General features: G+C 38.1%; 1 protein-coding gene across 1 annotated transcript; it reads left to right on the top strand.

Moving 5' to 3' along the window:
• Window positions 1-1703: 1703 nt before the first annotated feature.
• On the top strand, window positions 1704-25265 carry LOC135683811 (peroxisomal sarcosine oxidase). The gene is made up of 9 exons (XM_065199163.2): window positions 1704-1860; window positions 17735-17883; window positions 18364-18577; window positions 18692-18821; window positions 20449-20501; window positions 20784-20936; window positions 21631-21783; window positions 22965-23040; window positions 23671-25265. Exons 1-9 carry the CDS (start codon window positions 1750-1752, stop codon window positions 23796-23798), a joined length of 1167 nt encoding a protein of 388 aa, XP_065055235.2. The 5' UTR covers window positions 1704-1749; the 3' UTR covers window positions 23799-25265.
• The last annotated feature ends 9 nt before the right edge of the window (window positions 25266-25274 follow it).

Below are 25274 nucleotides of genomic sequence, written 5' to 3' on the forward strand. Positions count from 1 at the left end.
AAACCAGTTTCTTTTCACTATTTTTTGCTTGGTTCTTGAATAGATCAAGTGCCATTTCATTGAAATTTTGAATCATTTGGTCAGCATTTGCATTTGTTAAATATTTATATTTATTCAAGCTCTTGATTAAACTGTGTATAGTTTTTGCTCTGCGAAGTTTCTGGGCCTTAAGCCGTTTTATTTGCCTATTCTTTTTGGATATCATATTTGATAGTTTCTTGACCTTCTTAGAGGGTGATGCAGCATACGAGTGATCACAATTCTTTGTAGATGTTTCACTAGAAGGTGATTGGGCAACATCACATTTTTTAAGGAAATTCCTTCTAACAGGTGGCTTTCTTATTTTACTTTCCTTAGGGACAAGATGGTGAGGAAAGGCAAATTTTAAAGGAACTGCATCAGACTTTAAATCTTTCCTTTGAACTTCCAAATTCAATTCTATACTATCTGCATAGTCACTATGTACATAGTCTGTCTCTTTAAAATGTTTTTCATACAGTACAGAACGTTTAGTTGGATGCCAATTTTTACACTTACTTGCTATTACCCCTTTTTCAGGAGCTCCAGGTTACCATGTGGAAATCTAAATGAAAATGTGATAAATTTTTGTAAGGTTTATCATCATTGCCAAAAGAGAGAGCCTCAAAATTGTTAGAAAAGCAAATCCAATAAAAACAAATTGATCTCACAGTTCATAATCATCATTCTTTACATTCATTAAGAACAAATAAACATAAATAACAGAATAATTAAAATTTTGTTATCAAATAGATTCATTCTTCTAAGAAACTAAGGTCAATGGTGAGTTCTGAAGAGTCTTAATATTTTTGCAAATACTTCCATTCATTGTTACTTAAAAGTTTCTTAATTCTAAAAACATGCCTGCAAAGATGTGGGAAGGGGCAGGAGACAGATTTTTTACAAATGCTCTTGATATTTCCAGCAGGAGTCATCCTCTATTAGAATGTAGCACATCATTGCTTCTTACATTTTCTCTAAGGTAAATGGGGTAAGAAGTACAGACTTTCATCAATTTTTTTGGATAGGGCAAAGGAGTTAGTCATGATATACTGGGTGAACAATATATTTCAGATGTTTGGAAAGACATTTGCGGAGTACTGCATTTATACAGAATCCAACCCTATCCTTTTTGTTTGCTTCAAATATCGAAGTTTCTTAATTTTTCTCATGGCTCAGTTTGCGTTTCTTATAGCGAGTTTTTTATAAAAATGTGTGTATAATATAACATAAGTATTGTACTTTTAATATGTGAAATTCCTGCAGAAGTCATAATACAGAGACGAATTGTGTCAGGAGCAGCTTCAACTCACTTTTGAAATGATAACGACTTCGTTTCACCTTCGCTCCGGCTGGTGCAGTTGTCTGCAGCACAAGACTTCGGCATCGTGCGTTGATTTTTATCGGCGAATTACAAAAATTTAAAAATATATACAATAAGGTTATTATTTACAACTTAAACAAGGTAGTTTTGCAGGAAGGAGCAAGTGCAGCTTGAAATCTTAATCAATTTTTGATAGAAACGTCCAGTCGTCGGCCAACGTAGTCGCACAACAGATTTCCCTCGATTTTTTGCCACTCTAAGCTACCACCTTTGCAGCCCACGATTGCCACGTATCACGTGACATAGCAGGCACTCTTGCGTGGTTCCACTTAGCGGTTGCGTGACCCTTTGACACCAAGCGCTACCAACGCTGCTCGTTGTTCGTATTGTATCTGTGTTCGCACGCAATGGACTCAAAGTTGTGGGAGACATGTATCGTTGGGGCAGGCATAATTGGGAGCGCTACAGCATATAACCTCGTTGCTCATGGTAACGGAGACGTCCTCTTGATTGAACAGGTAATTCCGATTCGTGTAATTCAGCAACAGGGAAATTGGAAGCACAGCGAATCTTATTTTAAACAAGCAGGGCCTAAAATAAGAAATTTTTACAGACCCGCATTTTTTCATTAAAGTTGGCCGTGGTACTTTGCCACGATTGGCAAAATGGGCGTGGCAAGTATAGAAACTGCCACAATAGTGCAAATAGGATGTTTTAATTGACCAAATTTTAAATGAAAGAAGTATAAGAAGCTTATTCTTTTCAATACATTGATTGGGTTAATAAGAAAATTAGAAACATATAGTGATGTCTTAACTTATCCAAATAGTTATCGAAAGGAAACCCTTTGACATGGTTTGTTTGGATCTCCGTAAAAGTTATTATTTCTTTCCTTTCTCCTTCGAAAACCAACTTAAATCAGTCTTGCTTCCCGTACTTTAGTGTTTTTGATTTTTTGGAGCCATATCTTTGTAGCTGTTCACGGAATTCGAAACTTGCGATATTCATATATTTGTTAAGTGTTTCTGGTGTTGAAAATATTAGAGGACTTTAATCCGCTTTTTTTGTTTTGTTATTCAAACTTGTTATGTTGTTTATAGACAGTACCACAAGAATCTCATAATCAGGCCAGAGTCATATCGCATATCGTATTTCAGTTAAGTTGTAAAATGTTACGTTCGAATTCGCATGAAAGTCGCTTGATGCTTTTACCAAATTAGTTTTTTATCGCGAAAGAACTCGCATGGTTGGGGAATTTCCAACAACTGGCACCTCCGACGGGACCCACAAGGGGTTCGTGGAATATTTGGTGAAAGTTTAGAGGGAAAATGTCTGTAAACGGCGAATTAGGAGCGGCGAGATCGGGTGAATTTGCACCGCCTGAAGAATTCCAAGATGAAAGAGGAGTACTAAAGGAAGCCTTGGGAGACGCAATTTCACGATTGAATACTGTTAACTGTGCCGATCCGTTCGATAAAGAACTTGTAAAGGAAGTTAAAGAACTTAAAATCAAAATAGATCCAAGTTTAACGGAGATAAGAGAACTGGACGTTAAAATACAAACAGAGATGCGAAATTTGAAACTAAAATCGGATCTGGTAGAAGAGATAAAAAAAAGCAGGGCTTACGCAGCTAAAATACAGGTTGCATTGAACAATGCAGCAGAGGCTGAAAGTAAATTTGGCGACAAGAAAAGGGTAGCTGGATATGGGGGTTCGGTGGAAATTCAAAGGGAAATTTCTAGACCCGCCCAGAAGGATATGTCACCAGGCTTTCTCTTCTCAAATTTCCCACCAGCAGAGTTGTCAAGTGTAAGCAGGGAATTCCATGTAAGTGACTGAATTTTTGCCTAACCTCAAATGTTATTACTGATTTCTACTAAATCGACCCTGTAGATTACAAATCCAAGATGGGTCAATTTCGATTTTGAACGGAAGTGCCTTAATTTGATGACGTCAGAAGACAAGAAATTAATCAATTCTACCTGCAATTTCTCGGTTCCCTTACACCCATTTCCAAGAATATTTGCACATTTTGTTATAGCACTACAAGGGCTGTCGATTGATATATATTTTATTAATTTTTACTGACAAAGTTATTTTTAGAAATGACGTCATCATGACACATTAAACGATGCTTTGCTTGGACTTGACTTATTTTTTGCTACCAACATGTGTTTTATGATACAGAAATGCATTCCTTTGCAGGGCAATTCTTAGTATACCAAATTGGGGGCAATTTACCTCTTACCCCCTCGTTCTATTAATTACTGAAACAATAGTTTATCTTGTTCTTCAAGAAGAGACTTGTTGTGGGACTGGGGTATATTGTATGTTTAAGAGACTGTGTCAAACTCGGTCATACAGAAAAGGAAGTCAAACATTTTTTATAATAAATTGTCTGTGAGGAATTCAGTACTCAATATTCATGACAATTAAGTAACTTTCAGTACTTAGACGTGTCTACTGTACGCCTATGTTTCTCATAAAAAACTGTGTATTTAGTCTTCGAAAGACTTTTGAATAACAGCTAACACAATTTCATTGTAACGCAAATGAAAAACACATATTTTGCGTTAATTGACTGCTTTTTCCGGAAATGGCAAAATTTCCAATCCTCTGAAATATCAGAGAACATCCAACACAGGAATTTTTCTGTTGTCAGTTCAAAAAGCAATACACGTGCTTGTAAACTGTGACTGACTAAAGCAGAACAGTTTTGGCAAGAACCATGGCCTCAAGTAGGTCTTTTCTTGCTTTGCACGATGAAGAAGAAAGAAAATGTTTGCTTTGTGGATATTTGATTAAAGGATGAAAAGTGACTGAATTTAAGAGTGCAGGTTGCCAGGATGTGAAGGAAAAGGCCCAAAGATGGTCTACGATAAACATCACCTTTGACGATCAAAAATACTGCTTTACGAAAGTTCATGAAAAGATGAAGGACTGTGATACCGCTTTTGGCAAAGCTCATACGATCTGCAGAACATCTTTTCGAATCATGATAAAACGGAGTGAAGCAAAGCATGGTGTTATTCAGGAAGGGATTAAAACCAACACTTGGATTAAAACGACGCACATACATGCCAAATTACATTTAGCATTAGAGAAAAGATCAATATATCTACTTCTTCAGTTCACAAGGAACAAACACCATCTGGAAAGAAGATGCATGTTGCTCATGTTAACGCTCTCAAAGACCAACTGACAAGCTATCAAATCGATCCATTTGCAGATGGTCCAGCCAGGCATCTAACTACTGGCTCAGAAATTGACAAAAAGTTATTGCAGGCTTGCTAAATGCACCTTTATTGGGAAATGACAAGTATTTGCAGTTCATAGATGAAAGACTTGTAAAAGGAACTGTAGATTTCTTTCAGCCGATAAAGAAGGTTATGCTACCAACAGGGTTAAAGAAGGAAAAGAAAGTTCCTAAAGTGATGACCGTATTAAAGCAAGATAGACAAGCGTTTGGGACAGTGATGAGCAATTCAGTGGATCTTCACGTACCCGTTAACTGCTGTTCCACTTAGCATTGCAACACCGCCAGTCCCCTAAAAATGTTTTCAGAAACTTGTTGGTGGAGGAATCAAATTCAGTGACAAATGAATGTCCAAAAAATGCACGATGGTTAATTGATGGTATGGCGGCAGTACGTTCTGTTAAGGAAAAGGAGACCTACCGTGAATGGCTTATTTCATTACTAAACTTTGTTACGCCATCTGCAGCTGCCAGCCCCTTATCAATGATACCTACCGAAGTATAAGTGCGAAAAACGGGACAAGGCTTAAAAAAGGTAATACACCACAGCGTACTCACATACAAGCGATCGACCAAAAAATGCTCCAAGGTAATTTATGGTCAAGCTTTTTCAACCATATCGAGAATAAAAAGGACTTGATACGATTAGCTAGTAAATTCTTCCGAAGTGAAGAGGGTAGGCGACATTTGAAAATGCCATTGGTTTTCATGGAGCAGGAACAGCAATGGGAAATAACTCGTGATGGTGCTTCAGAGTCTTTTGAATGCAACCATGAAGAAGCCGACTTTAGACTTGTTTTACAGGCATGTGAAAATGATACAGTCGTAGTGGTAGTTGCCAAGGACACAGATGTACTTGTAATACTTGTGCATGCTTATGCCATTGTCAAGCCATCTTCAAAGTGGTTAATGAAAATAGATCACGAGAAATATGTCGACGTTGGAAGAGTGTACGACTTTTTGGGTGAAAATGTTTAAATGCATTTACCCCACATTCACGCAATCTCAGGGTGTGACACAACCTCCTTCTTTTATGGTGTTGGGAAAGTCAAACTCCTAAAGAAAGTAATGAAGAATCAAGATTCACTAGATCTCTTAAGTTCATTGGGAGAGTCTAAAGAGTTGGATTTGCAGAGTATCAAGGATATCATGGTTTTCGTCCAAACTGTTATGTATTCTGGGAGAAGGGATGAGTCGTATGTGGACACAAGAGTTCGCTTGTATGAAGCCATGAAAACGAAATCATCACATTCATTGCCTCCAGACCCCGACTCAATTCATCAAGCAGTTAGACGTGTCCATTATCAAGTCTATAATTGGTTAAGATTTGCAGAAAAATCTATTCAATCCATATCTCTCGAGGATAACGGATGGACTATTGACGTTGCAAAAAGTCTGGTAGAGCCTGTTTGGTTCACGGGTGAGTTGTTGTTTTTTTGAATCAACGCGTCTCTGTGTTAATGGACCACTCCTATTCGACATTTTAAAAAATTCATTTGTACCTTAAGAGCCATTATATTTTAGGTGAACAAATTCTATCAACATTTGCAGCGTCTTCAGCCTTATCATTATCATCTGAGAATGAAGAAACAGGAGAACCAGCTTCTCCTGCTCCAAAACGGCGACGAACAAGGAAAAAAAAGCAGCAATAAGCACCCGTGAGTGTACCGCGAAATATTCAAATAGTGAAGAAGAACTCGGTACTGAGATATCTACAGAGAGCAAAGAGCTGGATTATATATTTTTTGGTGACTCCTCAAGCAGTGATAGCGAGTTGGAAAGCGATGAGTATGAATGGACGTCACGGGAGCACAAGCACCCGTGAGTGTACCGCAAAATATTCAAATAATGAAGAAGAACTCGGTACTGAGATATCTACAGAGAGCAAAGAGCTGGATTATATATTTTTTGGTGACTCCTCGAGCAGTGATAGCGAGTTGGAAAGTGATGAGTTTGCCTGGACGTCTTAAACCACAATTCTTGTACATACTGGTATGGTCATAGATAATAGAGGGAGGTCGTCCTTCTATTATCTATAGTATGGTAGATTTAGACAAATTCAAATATAATTTGCTGTAATTTCCATTGCTGTGACCTCGAACTTGACACAGTTTTCACAAGGATAGGCCTAGTTGCACAAAAACAAGCTTCAACAACGCCTGCTTCAACCAAACATGAAGGAATGCGTTTCTGTATTATAAAACACATGTTGGTAACAAAAAATAAGTGAAGTCCAAGCAAAACATCGTTTTATGTCATGATGACGTCATTTCTAAAAATAACTTCGTCTGTAGAAATTAAAAAAATATATATCAATCGATAGCCCTTGTGTTGCTGAATCAAAATGTGCAAATATTCTTGAAAATGGGTGTAAGGGAACCGAGAAATTGCAGGTAGAATGGATAAATTTCTTGTTTTCTGACGTCATCAAATTAAGGCACTTCCGGTCAAAATCGAAAGTGACCCATCTTGGATTTGTAATCTACAGGGTCGATTTCGTAGAAATCGGTATTAAAATTTGAGGTTAGGCAAAAATTCAGTCACTTACATGGAATTCCCTGCCTTGTGAGGATACTAGGGGAAATTATTATGGGCATTCCGCCACTGGAGCTCAAGTTTGGCAAGGTTGGGGGGAACAGCCAAGAACGTATGGACGGCAGGATATTATGGGACCGTACAGTGGTGTTGGACGATTTGAGACACATAGTGGACAGACAGGAATTATTGGACAACCAGGAAATAGCAGGTATCCGCAATCAAGCTATAACCCCTATGCAGGTAGCATGGAACAACGTGAAAGGGAGAACAGCTTCAGAATGCAAAATATGGTGAAACTGCCGAAATTAGAGTTGAAATGTTTCAATGGAGACCCAATGAAGTGGTTAGAGTTCTGGGAAAACTTTCAAAGAAATATCCATGACAATCCGGGATATTCAGATGTACACAAGATGTCATATTTGAAAGCATGCCTAGATGGACCAGCTAGCACAACTATTGCCAATTTATCTATAATTGGGGACAACTATAGACCAGCCTTAGAAACATTGAAAGGGAAATATGGTCAATCTGGATTGCTGAAAGAAGCAAATATGGCAGCCTTGAAAGCTACTCAAGGAGTTTCCAACGTTAGAGATGTGAATAAATTAAAGAGATTTTATGATGATGTCGATTCTCACCTTAAAGCATTGTTGGTTTTAGGAGTCCCAGGAGAGCATTATTCAGTAGCTGTTGTACCAGAACTGATGAGCAAAGTACCCAGAGATTTAGCAATCAATATTCGACGTTCGAAGGATGTTACTCATGAATGGATGATAGGAGAGTTTCTTGAAAAATTGTGGCAAGAATTAGTAATCAGAAGTGCAAGTGAGTCACATGATCAGCCAGGCATTGAAAGGAAAAAGGAAGGCAGAGTGTTGTCAGTTAGTAGTACCTCATGTGTTTATTGTCTAGGAGAACATCAAAGTAAAGAGTGCAGCCAAGTCGAGATCCGGACAAAAGAAGGAATATTTTGCGGAAATACAATAGATGCTTCCAGTGCCTTAGAAAGGGACATATGCAGAGAGAATGCAAGGAAACGAGGGCATGTGATAGATGCAAGAAAACGGGTCATCATACATCGATATGCATGGAGAATGCAACACCAAACTTGCATGTTACTACGAAAGGAGCAATAGCGTATCAGACAGTGCAAGCAAAGATCAACATACCAGGGAAGGACTCAGTGCCATGCCGTATGCTTCTAGACACAGGCAGTGATAAGACATACTTGGTGCAAAAGATTGCTGAGAAATTGAAAGGCAAACCGATTTGACATGAAACAGTCATATTAGACACCATTCATGGAAGCCAAAGCCATAGATGTGGTATTTACAATCTAGAGATTAGAAATATGGAAGGAGAAGTCAGGCTCACTATAGAAGCAGCAACGTTGAGCAGATTGACAACTGTAAAAAATGCCAGACCAGAAGTTGTCCAGCAAAGATTTGAACACTTGAAGGATATTAAATTCTCTGATGTTTCCGAACATGATGAATTAGAAATCCATGTGATTATTGGCCTTGAAGACATATGCAAGGTGAAGACAGGGCGCTATGTACGGGGGGAGGAAAATCAGCCTGTTGCCGAGGAAACCAAATTAGGATGGACTTTTTTAGGACCAACATATCAAGGAACGAGCATCAATTAACCGAAAAGTCAACTGTTGTTTTGTATGGAAAACAAACAAGAAATAGCTTCAGAGGTAGAGAAGTTATGGGACCTGGAGACTGTTGGGATTAGAGAAGGTGATCCAGTACATACAGAGTTTAAAGACACAGTCAAGTTCAATGGCACACGTTATGTAGTTAATCTACCCTGGAAGTCAGCATTGGTTAAGGCATCACTACATGACAACAGGAAGCTATGTGAGAAGCGGTTAAAGCCTTAGCTGAATAGATTATCAAATGCCCCTGAGCAATTAGAAGCTTATGACGGTATCATACAAGAGCAGATAAAAACAGGCATTGTTGGAAAGGCTCCCGAGACAGAAGCAGGAGAAGCATCACACTACATACCCCATCATGCTGTCATCAGGCAGGAAGCAGAGTCCACAAAGGTTAGAATAGTTTTTGACGCCTCTGCCAAGGATAGAAAGAATGGCAAATCATTAAACGAATGGCAAATTGAAGTAGCTGTTGAAGACAGAGACTGCTTAAAGTTTTTGTGGGTTGAGGATCCAAAGGATGTGTCGTCAAAGGTTTGTGAATGGAGGTTTACACGTGTCATTTTTGGTGCTGGTCCTAGTCCATTTTTGCTCAATGCGACGTTGCAAAGGCATATTGAAGGTTATGGAGAGAAAGATCCAGAGTTTGTGAGGTTGGTAGTTAGGAGTTTATTTGTGGATGATTTTGTGGGTAGAGGTAGTAATGTAGAGGAAGTTATTTTGTTTGAAGGAAGCTTGAGGATGTTATGAAGCAAGGAGGATTCACCCTCCACAAGTGGAAGTCCAACAGTGATGACGTGTTAAGTACTCTGAAAAGGGAGAATGACGGTGATAAAGACGCAACGTTTGCAAAGCAGAGCTTAAATCAAGAGGAATGACGTTATGGCTTTTGATATGTCACAAGTAGCAGAGGAAACAGGAAGTTCGAGGATGACAAAAAGAGAATTGCTGAGCTGCTTATCAAGGATATACGATCCATTAGGTGTTACAGGACCGGTCACAATTGTAGCAAGAAAAATCTTCCAAGATGCATGCAGAGACGGCATAGGTTGGGACAGTCCAATTAGCGAAGATCTACAAACTAGATGGGAATATTTTGAAAAATATGTGAAACAAGATCCAGAAATAGCATTCCAAAGATGTGTCACCCTGCCAGGGAAACCAGAAAAGATGTTGTTGCACGTCTTTGCAGACGCAAGTCAAACAGCTTACTGCGCAGCAGTTTATCTGGTAGTGACGTCACCGCAAGGGAGATTTAGCAACTTGTTGACTGCTAAAACAAGGTTGCCTCCATTGAAAAAAGAGCTGACTATTCCACGTTTAGAGCTGACAGCAGCAAGAATTGCAGCTAGATTGGTAACGACCGTTAAAGAGGCCTTAGCGGACTTTGAGATTAAGGAAGTCTTCATGTGGTCAGATAGTTGCACTGTCCTCCACTGGCTTCAAAGACGAGGGCAGTATCGCCAATTTGTTGAGCACAGAGTTAAGGAAATTGAGCAACTGTCACGTGATTCAAAATGGCAATATTGCCCAACAGCTCAAAATCCGGCAGATCTCGGCACAAGGGGCAAAACGCCATTGCAGCTAAAGGGGAATAAACTTTGGTGGCGAGGACCGAATTGGTTAACTTCAGAAGAGTGGCCAGAACAGCCAATTTTGGACAAAGGCAAGGAAGTAGAAGATAAGGAGTATTCTGCAACAGTGAATAAGAGACTAAAGTACGTTACCACCGTAAAGGCACATTTATGGAAGAAGATGGACTTGCGAATACTTACAAGGACTCAAAGAGTATCAGAGACAATCAAGCACAATAAGCAGAGTGCCTGAAAAAGGCGAGATCGTTCTTGTTGTGGATAGTAGCATACAGAAAAATATTGGCGAATGGGAAAAGTTATTGACTACATAAAGAGCAAAGATGAAATGATACGAGCAGTTAAAGTTCATGTTTTGAGTCAAGGAAAGTTAATCGAGTTACAAAGACCATTGCAAGGCAGTGCATCATTAGAGTTAAAGGCAACCGTTGCGGACAAGAAACACAAATCATAAGGAAAATAAATCAAGAAAGGACAAAAAAGACTTGCAACTTTTGCGGGTGAAGAAACACGTGAACTACAAACTGAAATATTAAATCAAGCAGAGTAACTTCTTGATTGGGGGGAGTGTTGAAAATATTAGAGGACCTTTAACCCGCGTTTTTTGTTCTGTTATTCAAACTTGTTATGTTGTTTATAGACAGTACCACAAGAATCTCATAATCAGGCCAGAGTCATATCGCATATCGTATTTCAGTTAAGTTGTAAAATATTACGTTCGAATTCGCATGAAAGTCGCTTGATGCTTTTACCAAATTAGTTTTTTATCGCGAAAGAACTCGCACGGTTGGGGAATTTCCAACACTGGAGCTATACTGCTTGCTTTGCCAACCTGTTACTATCTTTTTGTAGATGGGAATCAGCCTCTCTACATCGGCAGAATTAGTGTTTGCTGCGAGAATGCGTGTCATTGTCTCGCCTGGTAGAATTTCCTGAGAAAAAGTCTCAGATCTCTGTGATCTCAGTCATTTACTTCTCGAATTTCAATAAACGATTGAATGAAATCCTGCTTAATTTTTGTCCGGGGCAAAAGCTGAGTGAGGCCTTCAAAAGTCATTTTAATTGCATCCAGCCTATCAGATTCTTTGTCATCAAATCATTTCTTCAGAAAAATTGATACTATAAACGTGAATCTCGTTACGGATGGCAAATAATCTCTTCTCTCACATATGTACAAATTGTGCTTGTCTCTTATCTCTTTTCGCTTAGTTTGAAAGCATGATCTTTCCCCTCAACTTGTTGGTAACGCAAACACCACCCACAAGCCCATAGGGGAATGGCTGGAGCTCGGGGGCTTGCCCTAGATTCTTACGGCCACACCCTTTGAAACACCGGAAAACATTTGCTTCTTTCTGTCCTTATTCTTAAAGATAACGATTCAGAGAAGATTTCAATTACTATAAAAATACAAAACCGAGTTAGATAAAATACAAATTCATCTTTGATCAAACAAGTTAAAGCACCATGAAAAAGACAAAAACGAATTTCCAGTCAAGAAGAACTGCTTCTAATGAGTTCGTTAGCGTAAACTTTGAAAACATTTTCTAACCTATGATTGCAAAATGTTAGGGAGGACTATAGCCCCTGTTATGAAACATTCCCAATTAAATGTTCCTCCCAGATACCACCGAGAGGGTTATTATCATTCAACTGCTTTAGCCTTGAGAGGAATTTTTCTCATTCTTCGCCAATTTAAAACACCATAGTTAAATTGTTTCGCAACTTTTGCTGAAATCTGCTTGAATCTACATAAACCCCAAAATACCTTACGAGCAGGAAATCATAATCTCGGTCTCGGTCTTTAGTCTCAGTATTCTTTTAAGTAAGTCGTGAAGGAACATAACTTGAGATGATGTCTTGAAGTTGAAGATGTATACCGATTCCATCTTTCTTCAAAACAACACGACAACATCATAAAGCGCAATTGAGTTTTCTCCGCATGTACTGAAGCTTCGATTTTTGAAGTTTCTTAATTCCTTTTTGTTGTCTCACATTGCTTATTTCTTATAGCAATTTACTTATAAAAAATGAGTGCAATCAATAAGGCTGGGATTGGGCTTTCGCTTTGCATTGAAAAGTATGTTCCTAATTCTATCTTAGGCGTTTCAATTGGTATTTTATGCTGTACTTTTAAGAAAATGCGCTATTTACATATCCACACTTTCTACAATTTCAGTTCCACAATTTCAATTTACAACTCCACAAAGTGAGTCAGATCCACGCTTATTTTAAGCCCTGTAAACAAGATACATGGATCGACAGATAATTCAGCCAAGTTTCCCACTATGAAATATCTTTTTATTATCTTTGATAATTTTTTTGTAAGAAGCAATCAAAGTCCGAATCTATACATGAATGTCTAATCGAATGTCGCTCACTAAATAGCTGACCATACCTATCTGGTTCCAAATCAAGAAGGGACTCAAGCCTGAACAAGAATTTTAAGATACTTATGTGCCTGCTACACTGAATAAAAATTTTGCCTAATTCAGCATAAATAGCGTCAGTGCAAGTAGTAGATTTGACTCCGAGTATGTATTTACAAGCAGAGAGATGTAAACGTCCAAGGGAAGGCCACTTATCAAATCCCCAGATTTCTGAGCCATAATTTATGAAGGGTACTATCATCTGGTCAAATAAATATAGAAAGAGTCTGTACGCTGTAAACCATTCAACTCTTTGCATTTAGAAATTAAAGCAAAACATGCTTTACCAGTTTTTGCTTGACCTTTTCAATATGCTTGTTGTAAGAACCATTTGACTTAAAAGTGACATCAAGATGCTTGTAAGAATCACATTCTGAAACAGCATTATCTCCCAAGTACCATTTCTTCTTAGCTTTAGACTTCCGCTTGTTCTTTTTAAACAGCCTAATTTTAGTTTTGTTTACATTGACTTCCATCTGAACTTTAATTGTGAAAACATTTAACTCCTTTAGCTTTAATGTGGACAAATGCTGGTCTATAATGGCAGCTACGATTTACGAACGAAAGAAGGTCTATCACACAGAATTCAGGGGGTTGTAGCGGGGATTGGAAAATGTTGTGGTTCCCTCTGGGGGTTGCAACAACACCGAAACAACTTTTCAGCATTAGTAAAAAAGGCTGAGCCCTACAGAGATGTAGTGCTAGCAGCTAGGCCCATTAATATTGCTAAAAGTTGCTAATGAGGCTAGCAACTTTTAAATGTGATTATTTTGCCAACACTTTATCTAAAATGTCACAATTTTACTCCGTTAAGCGTGGCCTTTGATCCTCTTCTTGCAACTTCGATTCTAATTTTCATGAAGTTTTTCGAGAAAGAAAGTCTAATCCCTCTATACAAAACCTCAGATTCTTATTTGTATCCTTATATCGTTTTGTATCATTTTGTTTTAAGCGTCCACACTTTCGAGCTATGGATATCAATATCGAATATTCTTTTAAGCCACCTTTTTAGACTTAGGTTTTTTTCGCGTAAAGGAAACATACTGGCACCGGTTTAAAGCGTCCAGGGCCGTCGCGAGGTAAGCCTTGTTGGGGGGGGGGAGGGGTGTGGACTACAAATTTACATAATTAAAAAATTTTTGCCTGAAATTCTTTAGCTGCTGTCACAAACTTCTGCAGTACATTTTGTCAATTTAACTCTGTATACAATTCGCAACTTTTATATGATAATAACGGACTTTCCTAATAGTTTTGTCAAATCTCTATATTGGGACGGACCAAGGCTCCTTAAGATCGTTTAGAAGAAGAAGATAGTAGCAGCATGTTGTACTATTATTAAAGTTGTTGTGCTAGGTGTTATTAAAATGTCCCTGTCTTATGCTGTTTAGGGCCTTTCCATTGTCCGCAAGAGTCGCTCTTTCCATTTTGGTGACCGTCTTTGGTGACCGATCATGTCCTTGCTTTGGCCATGACATATTTTGCTGACTCTTGCGTACGAGGAAACCGCCTTCATCAGTGCGATGCCCGTTTTGGCTTTACTGATTATATGCATAGATGTAGATGTAGATGAAGAAGATAGAAAAGAACTTGTCTTATTCTAAAATAGCCATTAAGACATCGATGTAGTTACTACCCGATGCGGCACCATGGTTGCCGCCGTAGGAAGAGGGAATTTTCGAATCTTGATGCTTCTAGTTCCCTGGAAAATGCACTCTTTCAAGCACATTTCACTAAAGCAATCCTCCTATTTAAAAAAATTTTTTTGCAAATAAATTTAGCAGCAGATAAAAACAACTGGTACAATTTCGCCGTGGTCTTGAAAAATACCATGTTGTCAGTTACTTCTAAAGCTAGGTAACAAGCAGCACCGGTTGCCACTTTAGATCCCTCTCTCCATCTTAGCGTGCCTTTTTAGGGGAAGTGGACACAAGACACAATTTTACCTAAAGATTGCCTGGATTTTCAGATTTTGTGCCAACAAGAAATCTTCAAATATTCAAATCATTAGTTTTTTATCTTCCTCCATATCAAGAAATATCATGTTTAGCCAAAGGAGCAACTATCTTTGCTTGATCCTTTCACTGGGCGGATTTTACCTGAAATTTCCTATTGAGATACTAGTGTGACACCCCCCCCCCACACCCCCCGGTCTCGATGCCCCTGAAAGCATCCAGATTTTAAACAGAAAACAATAGCCACCGGTTTCAATATTGGTGCATAGATAGCATACTCCAGACTGTCACTGATTTCGACTGATTTCCTCGATTTTCAATTCCTCGGATCATCATCATTAGGTACCATCTTCTATGGCTACCATGACCCTCCAACTATCCCAAAGTCTGAGTTTTGGTTTATTGTCATGGTCATAGATAAAATTCCTCGGATACTTTGGGTTAAAAGATGAATTAAGAAGCTGGGAACTCTGTCGGAATCTTGCAGGGGTTCAGTTCAGTATGTAAACAGAACTGTAATCAGTCAGGGAGAACTGCAGCAATTTTAGATCAAAAATTCAAGATTAACAGAGAAATATAGCTCTTAAAATTTGACCGGCTTTTTTAAACCTGTGCAACCGGTCTAAATCCGCTTGTCTTAGTGCCATAAGATCCATTGAACATTTGTGCATATCGTTTGGATTTAAAAGGTAAAAGACCTTCTAATCAAAAGGCCTAACAATTTTTGATAAAAAAAATAATTTTTTAATAGGCATTAAAGTTGCCATTTTGCATTCTGTATTTGCGCATTGTTTATTTTCTCGTTTTATTCTTTAAATCTCCTTGCTTAAAGTATATATTTGTTTATCGTCCGTGAAACAGCTCCGGTGCTGTGGTCTATTCATTTCATAACAATTTGCTCAGCTTCTGTGTATTTTTCTTTGCGATTTCTACCTTTTGCTGTTTATTTTGAATTAAAACGATGTTTTTTTAACGATTTGTGTCTCTTTGCTCCCGAAGCTACGGGGAAATATTAATGTAAAAGAAAACATTGTCATTTATTTTGCTAAAATTACCGTAGTTGAACTATAAAAACAGCTGAAAGGTAGATTGAAGCATGCCGAATCCGATTCTGAGGTTTGTTTTAAGATATCATTCCGAATTTTGAGTTATTAACGATTTCCCTAGATGACCCCGATTTTCTCATTTTACCCTGTCCCCTATTTAAGCCTCGAGCGCTGCCTACATGATTGCAAATTTGCGCGCTTTTTCTGTTTCCCAGGATACTCTGTCCACGTTAATGATTATCCAATGATTTGCAATCTCAATGATTAGTGATCATGTCAATGATTTTCATTAGATTTCAATAACAATGGCTGAACTTAGGAGCCTCGATTCAGGGAGGTATTAGCCTCTATGATGCTTGGGAGGTGTGCTGCGGCTAATGGCGAGTTTTGCCGCAACGGCGCGCCATAGTTAGAAACTATCAAGCGGCACTAGAGGACGGGGGTGGGAGCTGCTTGAAAAGTCAGCAGCAGTGTACCATAAAATTCCAGAAAATTTCCTGATGATTGAGATTTACCTATGTATATAGTTTTGCACAAATACGGATAGGAAGGGGAGAGGAATTGCGAAAAAGAAAAGAAAAGGAAAATTTCCTCTACCCTTCTTACTTCATTTGACTCTTCGAGACTCTAGTACCCAGGGTAACATATGACAGGCCCCTGTTAATTATTTGTCAAGCAGTTTGATCGACCAATCAATCGCAAATGATCAAAACACGCAAATACGAGCAATACACGCAAACACGATCACGGGACAGTTGAGAATTGTGAAAGTTTAGATTACCCGATAAGTCATGCACGCAAATACTAAGTCTAATAAATCACAATTTCGACCCATAATTTTATGTTTTATACCCTGAAGAGTGTCTTTTGAAAAGCTTCAGTTTGCCGTAAAAATATTTGATTTTTCCAAAGCTAATTTTAAAAAGTGATGGAGGGGAAATGACCCTTCTAGTCAATACGTGGAAAAAGCCCTGATTGATATGAGTGAAGATTTCATTTGCGAAGAAGTCGACAGACCAACTGCTTACAGCCCATGCTGGGGCAATTGCCATGTATGGCCTTGTTATGGACTTTCATACAGGGCTGCAAGCCTTTGCTTATAAGAGATTTTCCCCTTAAAGAGATGGAGGTTTTCATTGTCCAACAGCTCCATTAAGTGATTTTGTCGTAACTCTGGGTCGGATCTAGGTCTTCGCATCATTGCATGTAAGAAGATCAATTCTCAATATTTGTCAAAGAGCAAAAAATTAAAGAAAAATCCATGATGAATCTCAGTGCTCTGCGTTATGTAACTGATCATTAGAAATTAATCTTAATTAAGTTTTAACTAGTGGTCATTTTGAAAAGTTTTGTTAAACCGAGAGCCTGTTGAAAACTAACATTTTTTTAAAGATTTGTCCTTTTAAAATTATAACCAAGAGTTTCAGGCTTCCAGGACCACTGCCAGGGACCAAATTTGGTTTGGAATTTGGAATTGCACCACCTTAACATAAAGCCCTGGCCAAGCGAATAAAACATCGGCATAAAACATCATCCAACATTGTTGAATAAAACATATTTTATTCGTTTGGCCACCATGTTTTACGATGTTTTATGATGTTTTGTAAAATTTGATTACCATCAAACATTTGGTCAAACAATTCTTTTGTTGATCAACAATGTTGCGTTCGTTTGGCCACCCCTTAAAACATTTGTTTTACTCACGCAAGCGCAGTAGATTAAAATTCCGCAAATACAACGCGGTAAGTGTAGGAAGTTGTGCGGCAGCCCTTGACCATAACAGATGTTTAACATTTGTTTGATTCACTTGGCCAGGTCATAAAACATTGTCCAATAATGTTGGTACAAAAATGTTTGACATTGTTTTACGGATGTTTTGTTTGTTTGGCCGGGCCTTAACATATCATCTTTTTTGCAGTTTCCCCTCCCTCACACTCGAGGAAGCTCTCATGGACAGAGCAGGGTGATTCGCCACTCGTATGGCCAACAGTGCTATGCTCGCATGATGCCTGAGTGCTTCAAGGAATGGAGGAAGCTTGAAGAGAAAACTGGCAATAAACTGTTTTAGTATGTTTGCTGACGTTTCATTTGTGCATTTCTTTCTCAATGTTTATGCTCTTTCTTTATTCTTAAATCAGAGATGGACTTATTTTCAAGCGAAAATTGTCCGAGATCACAATACGCCGGTTTTTTTCAATAATTGCTACAAGCAATTGGCTTTAATTTGACTTGTTTCATTGTTGCATATTTGCTGAATCTGATATGAAAACTATTGTTTCCATAACACCAATTAATAGAGCAAATATACCCTTTTCTCTCTATACACCCACAAATCGAAGTCTCTCAAAGCAGCTTTGTATTTAATGCTTCTACTATTAGCTTCGCAGTTATAGATTTGTATCATTGATAGATATTTTTGTATTGCCCAATCTAAGGGACTTTAGTAAAAGTAAATCCTACCGAAGTATTTCTTCTCAAATTACGCTCAAAAAGTTTTTGTCCCCCCTGCTTCGCGGTGCCTGCATCAGCTTCCTGTTTAACCTGCAGCCAATGCGGATTGCTGAGCATCGATGCACTTCCACTTGACAATGCGAAGCAAGTGCAGCGTAACCTAGCCTCGATTGGATTGACATCTTCCCTGCTGCAAGGAAACGAGTTTAAAAACAAATACCCTATGCTGACATATCCAGACGGGACAGGAGCTGTCCTTGAAAACGAAGCAGGAGTCCTGATGGCAAATAGATGTGTCCAGTCATACCGGGTATGCATATATTATTCATCAATTATTTACATAATTACATATATTAAGGCGTTTTCTTTGATTGCTAGGTTTGATACAACGACGCGCCATTTAAGGTCATTTGTAAACTTGCAGGATTTGTTCGTGTCAACTGGTGGTTCCCTGTTGGACAATGAAAAGGTTCATGAAATAATCCCAGGAGACATCATCCAAATCAAGACGACAAAGCGAATAATTAAAGCAAAGAATCTCATTATCACCGCAGGTATGTACGGTGTTCCATTCTGAATTACGGTTTGGTAGACACGTGATGCCTTAAAGGTAACGGTGTTGTGAATAATTCCTTGAAGTGGAGTCGTCCATGTAGAGTCATTGAAGTTTGAACCTTTGCAGAGAGTCATCAATATAAAGTGATTGCACTAAAGCTTCAGTGAAATGTATTGCTACGGTCCTGTGAATCAGTAAGGCTGTTCCTACCCTGGGAACGAGACTCACTCTGTATAAAATAAGAAAGAGTCTGGATCAGTGCACACCTCTGCTCCTTCTGGTGTGCCGATATTAACAAAACAGAAGCAAGTTTACATATTTCGAGACGTTCAAAGGTCACAGCGAAGCAATAAACGCTATTGAAAAAAGCCCTTGTGTAAAACATTGAAGAGAAAAGAACATAAATATCAACTAATGATGGCGACCGTTTGATAAACGATTACATTTGAAGATGCTGTTGAAACTGTCATCAAAGAATTTTTTTTTCTTCTAATTTTGTGGAAAATTAAGAAAGAACAATTGACAGGATTGACAGAGTGATCGTAGAAAGAAGGGAAACCTCCGTAATACCGGCTTTTGAAAGTCTCGGATATTTCAAGCAGGGTTACTCATTGCAAAGAAACTAGGCCTTGAAGGGAAATAGTTAAATGTACTAAATAAGGAGAACCGCGAGGCGCCGAGAACAAACAACAACAAACGCACGTAAATCAGTTATGGCTAATACTACGGCCCGGCATACGGGGCTTCGCTTTTCGTATTACCCATACATGTGATAAACTTCCAACGTGCTCATGCTTACAACCACTGTGTTCACAATGACAAAGTAGACTTGAAAGTACACACAATTTATGAGAAAAATTACAGAAAACTTATTTTAAGTTTTATACGCAATTTATTAATGGTTAACATTTTATACCTGCATTGTGCTAACTTTAATTTCATGCTTCGCACATGCCTTTGTTGCCAAATGGCACTTTACACCTGATTGGATTGGAATCTTTAGGCAGAAAAGTCTATTATCATTGTATTAATAATGGCGACTTTACAGAACTATATAAAATACATTTGCTTTAAGATTTCCCAAAACTTCACTGACTACTGAGTATCTTTGTTATTTATCTGACAGTCCGGTTGCGCAGGCGATAGACCTAGTTTCCTGTCTGTTGCATTGACAGAAGTTCTTTCAAATAATTTCACTGGAAAAAGGTCCGGGTGCTCTGAATTAGACTCTCTTATTTTATAGAAAGTGAGTCTGGTACCTAGGTTAGGCTTTTCCTTATCATACCTGACATTTATCTAATGCATTACTTCGCGTAAGATATATGTATGATCGATTTCACATCAACTGTAAGCCGGCCTTTTTACCTGTTCATTGTACAATATTATGTACAATAAATTTCATGTACCTCTACGTATTTACCCGGGAATCTTTCATTTCTATAATTCAAAATAATTTAAGATAACGATGTAAGTGGCAATTACTATCTTCTGAAAATATGATGACTTTAAACGCATTTTGCATTATTTCAATTATTTAAAAGGTTACATTCAACAAGAAGAATCCAATTCAGATCCTTCTCTCTTCGAAACTGTATTTTTGCAAGGCTCCTCTTCTTGTGTTACAGGCCCATGGACATCCGAGCTTGTGAAGCCAACTGGGCTTGCGCTGCCGTTACAGGTAACGATCAAATCAAATGACGTAATTTCCGGTATTCCTAATTATGCATTCCTTACGTCGTCATTATAACAAACCTATATCCTCTAATAAATACATGTAATATTGTATTCATCAACATGAGTGCCAAACACCTTTTATAAATGTCAGTGTCGGTATATGGACTAAGCGGGTGCCTATATATGGTTAATAGTGAATCCTTAGTATCATGAGGAAGATTTTAATTAAACAGATTTTAATTATCACTGTCGAAATGATACTACCATGAATTTGATTGAATTGCAGCCATATTTGATTTCGGTTTGCTACTGGAAAACAAACGATGTTCGCTACCGGGCAGATCAATGTTTCCCCGCCTTTGCTGATTTTGGAACTGGTACTGCCAAAAAGTGTCAAATCTATGGATTGCCTTGCATTGAATACCCAAATATGTTAAAGGTAATTATTATGATTATGCTGTGGTTGGAAAAGTCTTAAGACATAGAAGTACTCGATAAAATGATTCATTGAAACGAGTAGGGGAACATTTTTGCACTTAAAATTGAAAATTATTGGTTTAAGGTTGGTGCAGGTTTAAGCGTAAAACGAGGAGTTGCTCCATAGATGCGAAAATGTTTCTTATATTGATAGGTGGTATGACGATACGTTTGCAAGTGGCACAGAAGTAAACGCTATAAATACATAAAGATCAATTAAGAATGAATATTACTGTTTATCAGTCTGTCGTAAAGTGTTCGATGCCGTATTGGCAGAGCTGTACACCCGTTGCCGGATGATCGCCTTAAACGCGAAACCCGGAGAAGCAACTTGCAACCGTTCTATACACCAAGCGTAGATTAAGAAAGAAGGCTGCTGCTTCTCTATCTCTTCATATGTCGGATATGAAAAATTTAAGTATAAGTGTTGATAACTACTGTTTTACCAGTCTGCATCAGTTGTTTAGGCAGCGCTGTGTATGCTTTAATGTATAGAACAAAACTATTGTAAGTTGCAACCCTGGGTTTCAAGCTTAATGCAAGCATCAGCCAACTGTCCCCGTTAGGAAAGTATTATGTTACTTCCTTTTTCGTGTCATTTTTAATTTTGCACCTTGAAAGGCTTTTCTGATGATTTATTTTTTTATCCTTTCTAGATTTGCCTGCATCATGGTACGACTGTATCGCCTGATTCTAGGGACAGAGTGACCTCTCAGGATAAAAACGTGCTTGAAATTGCCAAATATATTCAAGAACATTTTGCCAACGTGGAAGACAGACCCTGTATTATTGAGCCATGCATGTATACAGTAAGTGCCTTCCTGAATGTTCCTTAGTTTTTTATCAGAATCATTTGGTTTTGTGCTGTTACCAGAACGCATGCGATTAAAGTCAAAGTGATTCAGGAGCTCTTTTTAGATGATACCTTAGGTTTTTGAAGGCATTTAAGAGTTGCCATCCACTGAAGGAATGTGTAGGTTGTTTGGAGAATGTTTTAACTATTGCAAAGAAATTTAAGGACAAGACTATTTGTATGTTTTTTGGAAGTGTCTATTAATGAGAAGTGCCCATTAATGGAAAGTGTTCGTTTATGTTAAAGTGTCCGTAAATGTTAGGGTTTTCTTAATGGGAGGTGTCTGCTAATGGTAATCGCAGTGGCGGCTCGTGACTTTAACAGTTGGGAGGGCAGACCATAAATATTGCTACAACGTTTGCAAATTTTTCACTGTATTCATGGTTCGATGTTGATCGTCATGGAGCGCAGAAGAAAACGCATATATAGATGTGGTTTTTGTTTAGCGATGATGTCATTTTATGGGCAAAATTTTTCTTGCCCCGAATTCCTCCAAATAAGCCAATCACAGGCCGCGTTTCGCAATGCTCGAGGTCGAAAATTGGCTTGTGCGCATGTCGGCTAGGGGCAAAAAAAATTTTGCTCGTAAAATGACATCATCGCTCAAGGCACCAGCGGGCCAGAAGCGAGGCTAAGGACGAGACTGGATAGCAAGGAGCTTTTTCTAGAAGAGATACAAACTTATATAATTAACCACAGTAAGACTATCTTCAAAATTAAATATGAATATCATAGATTTCCTTTGAATCTTTTTGAGGGGACATTGCCCCAGATGCCCATTAGCAAGAGCCGCCACTGGGTAATCGTCCGTTTATAATATACCAGATGTAGTGTTTTATAGTTACTATTATTATAATGTCCATCGTAAGACCCAGACCCCCGTGAAGTAAGGGTAGAATCGAAGGCTCCGGCGAAGAGGAAAACGTGGTATTTTGTTTGCGTTCAATCTGAGATCTGATATATATTACACCAGAGTCAATAATTCTTTGATATTGCAAGGACCTGTTGATCCAATCCATTGTTCAGTGATCTAATCACATAAAATCTTCTGAAATCGATACTTTTAACCGTGGCTGTGGCAGTACCATTTTGCCATGTGACTCGCTACACTCCTATTCGTCCAATTTCTCATTGCAGTCCACGCCAGACGATGACTTCATAATAGATCGACATCCCCGCCATCCTAATATCGTTGTTGGCGCTGGCTTCTCAGGTAATATCGACATTCCACATTCTACAACCAAGATTGGCCTAATTCGTTGCGGTCACCAAAGACTCTCTTTTCTATTTTCACTCATGGAATTTTAACCGAATCCTGAATATGTTACAGGATAACAAGGTTAACTTCTTTGACACTTGTGGCAATGTAGAAACCATTACAGTTCCGCTTTCCTTTGGTACATACAAAAGAAATCGAGTTCTTTCTAACAAACCATGCCGTGCAAGGTTCCATAGAGTGAGTGGCGAAAAAGTCGGTTGCTCCTCTAGTATAACATTTTGCCCCTTTTTGATTGGCCTCTTTGTTTCTTTTATGTCGCCCTATCACATCTTCAACGAGTTTTTGAAAGATTTTTGCTTATTTTCCTCTTGATTCGCCAGTAAAAATTTAGATTAGCGTTATTCTATTGATATCATCGTTAGGTTACCTGCCATTTGATTCCAAGATTTTATTATTCTTATAATGTACGGCCTTGAACAAACGAAAGAACCCCCCTCACAAGTTAAAATGCCCTCTGGGCTCCACCCACACCCCCAAGTGGCGTCGATATAGACTGGGCTGGAAATTTTTAATTCAATTTCAATTGTTTCTCGTCAAAATGACACAGTTGCTTTATTATTGCAGGTCATGGCTTCAAGCTAGCTCCAGTTATTGGCAAATTGTTGGCAGAAATTTCAAAGAAGAAGGAACCATCCTATGACATAAGCACATTTAAAATTGATAGATTTCACAATATAAAACACCGACTATAGCCAAGGCAGGGTTCGAGGTTGTCGTAGTTGTAAGATAGCAAAGCAGAGATAATATTTTAGTAGAGATTGCCAAAATTGAGGTTTTTCAAATGACAAACACTTTCAAATGAACAGACACTTTCAAATGACAAGATGCAGAATTTTCTGTTATTGTTATTAAATATTTGTTATTCATTTGTATCAATGGCTTATTCAAGGAATGCTTCCGTTATACCAAAGCCAACGAATGGGAAAACACTATACAACTTCTATTACTGTTTGCCCAAATGCAGATTTAAATGCTTTTCGTTGCACCTCACTCAGGCAATGTGCAGAAGACATGAGATAACCCTTTTGAAAGAAGCAATAAAAACTACAATTATTGTGACTCTCACGAAGATAAACTTATTTAATTCTGCAATAAAAACTATCAATGAATTCTAAAAAGTCGTGTTTTCAAGAGGACAAAGTTGGTTCTTTTACAAGATCCCCGATTAACTAGCGACAATCCTAGTGCAATTGACCAGAAATATTATAAATGCTTCCCTAATTTCTGAGACTGATATCCATCAAAGTAAAGCATTTCATTTCTTTATTTTATCATTGCTGTATCACCATGAGAATTAATACTAATCTAGTTAACAATAAGTTCATTTTCCACGGCGAAAGGATACTTGTTGAATCAATTCGCAAACTTTTCAGCTTGGTATTTAGATCGACCCTACAACCATCTGAGTGCTCATTAATAAACTCGTGCTTTAGCATTTTATATTGTCTCGTTTTTTAAAAGGGCTTTAAACAAAAGTCTCCTTCAATCAGCTTTCACTGTCTTCAAATTGTGTTTCAAATTGAACAACTCAAACAAACTGTGTTTCAAAAACTCATATTGTACCAAAAATACAGATTGATAAGGTAATTAGCAAAGAAATTGAAAGTTTACACAGCATTCATAGACCTTAGAGAGGTAAATGCCATGGCTGATATAAACTTTTGCTTCACAAATTGAGAACAATAACATCCAAGGATTTATATTAAAGAATGTTAAAATTATATGTAAAATCAAAGACTATTGCATAAAAATCAGATTGGTCTTTAAGCCCCACCACTATGGACATTGACTTTATACAAGGATGACTCCTGTGCCCATTGCTGTTTAACAAGGTCTCTTTTATTGACACCATTCCTGATTGTCACCTTAAACCACCCCAGACTATCTAAATATTTAATCATCCATTAAAACCTTTTATAATATGCAGATCAAACCCATTGCATTTGTTGCTAATCAAACCTTCTGCTAGAGATGTGTGTTGTTAGATTTTATTTCACTTGGGCCGTTTGCAATTTCCGATTGCAATTTCCGATTGCAACCTGCTTCATACATGCCGAATGAATTTATAAGAAATGCTTTATTTCTCAAAACAGAAGTCCTACTCTTATTAGTAATTTTTAGAAGAATTTTGATGACCATATTTGATAACCTTTGGGGGATATTGCCAC

Source organism: Rhopilema esculentum, chromosome 7 (genome assembly GCF_057945365.1).
Source record: "Rhopilema esculentum isolate cy_ngs chromosome 7, ASM5794536v1, whole genome shotgun sequence".
Classification (NCBI taxonomy): domain Eukaryota; kingdom Metazoa; phylum Cnidaria; class Scyphozoa; order Rhizostomeae; family Rhizostomatidae; genus Rhopilema; species Rhopilema esculentum.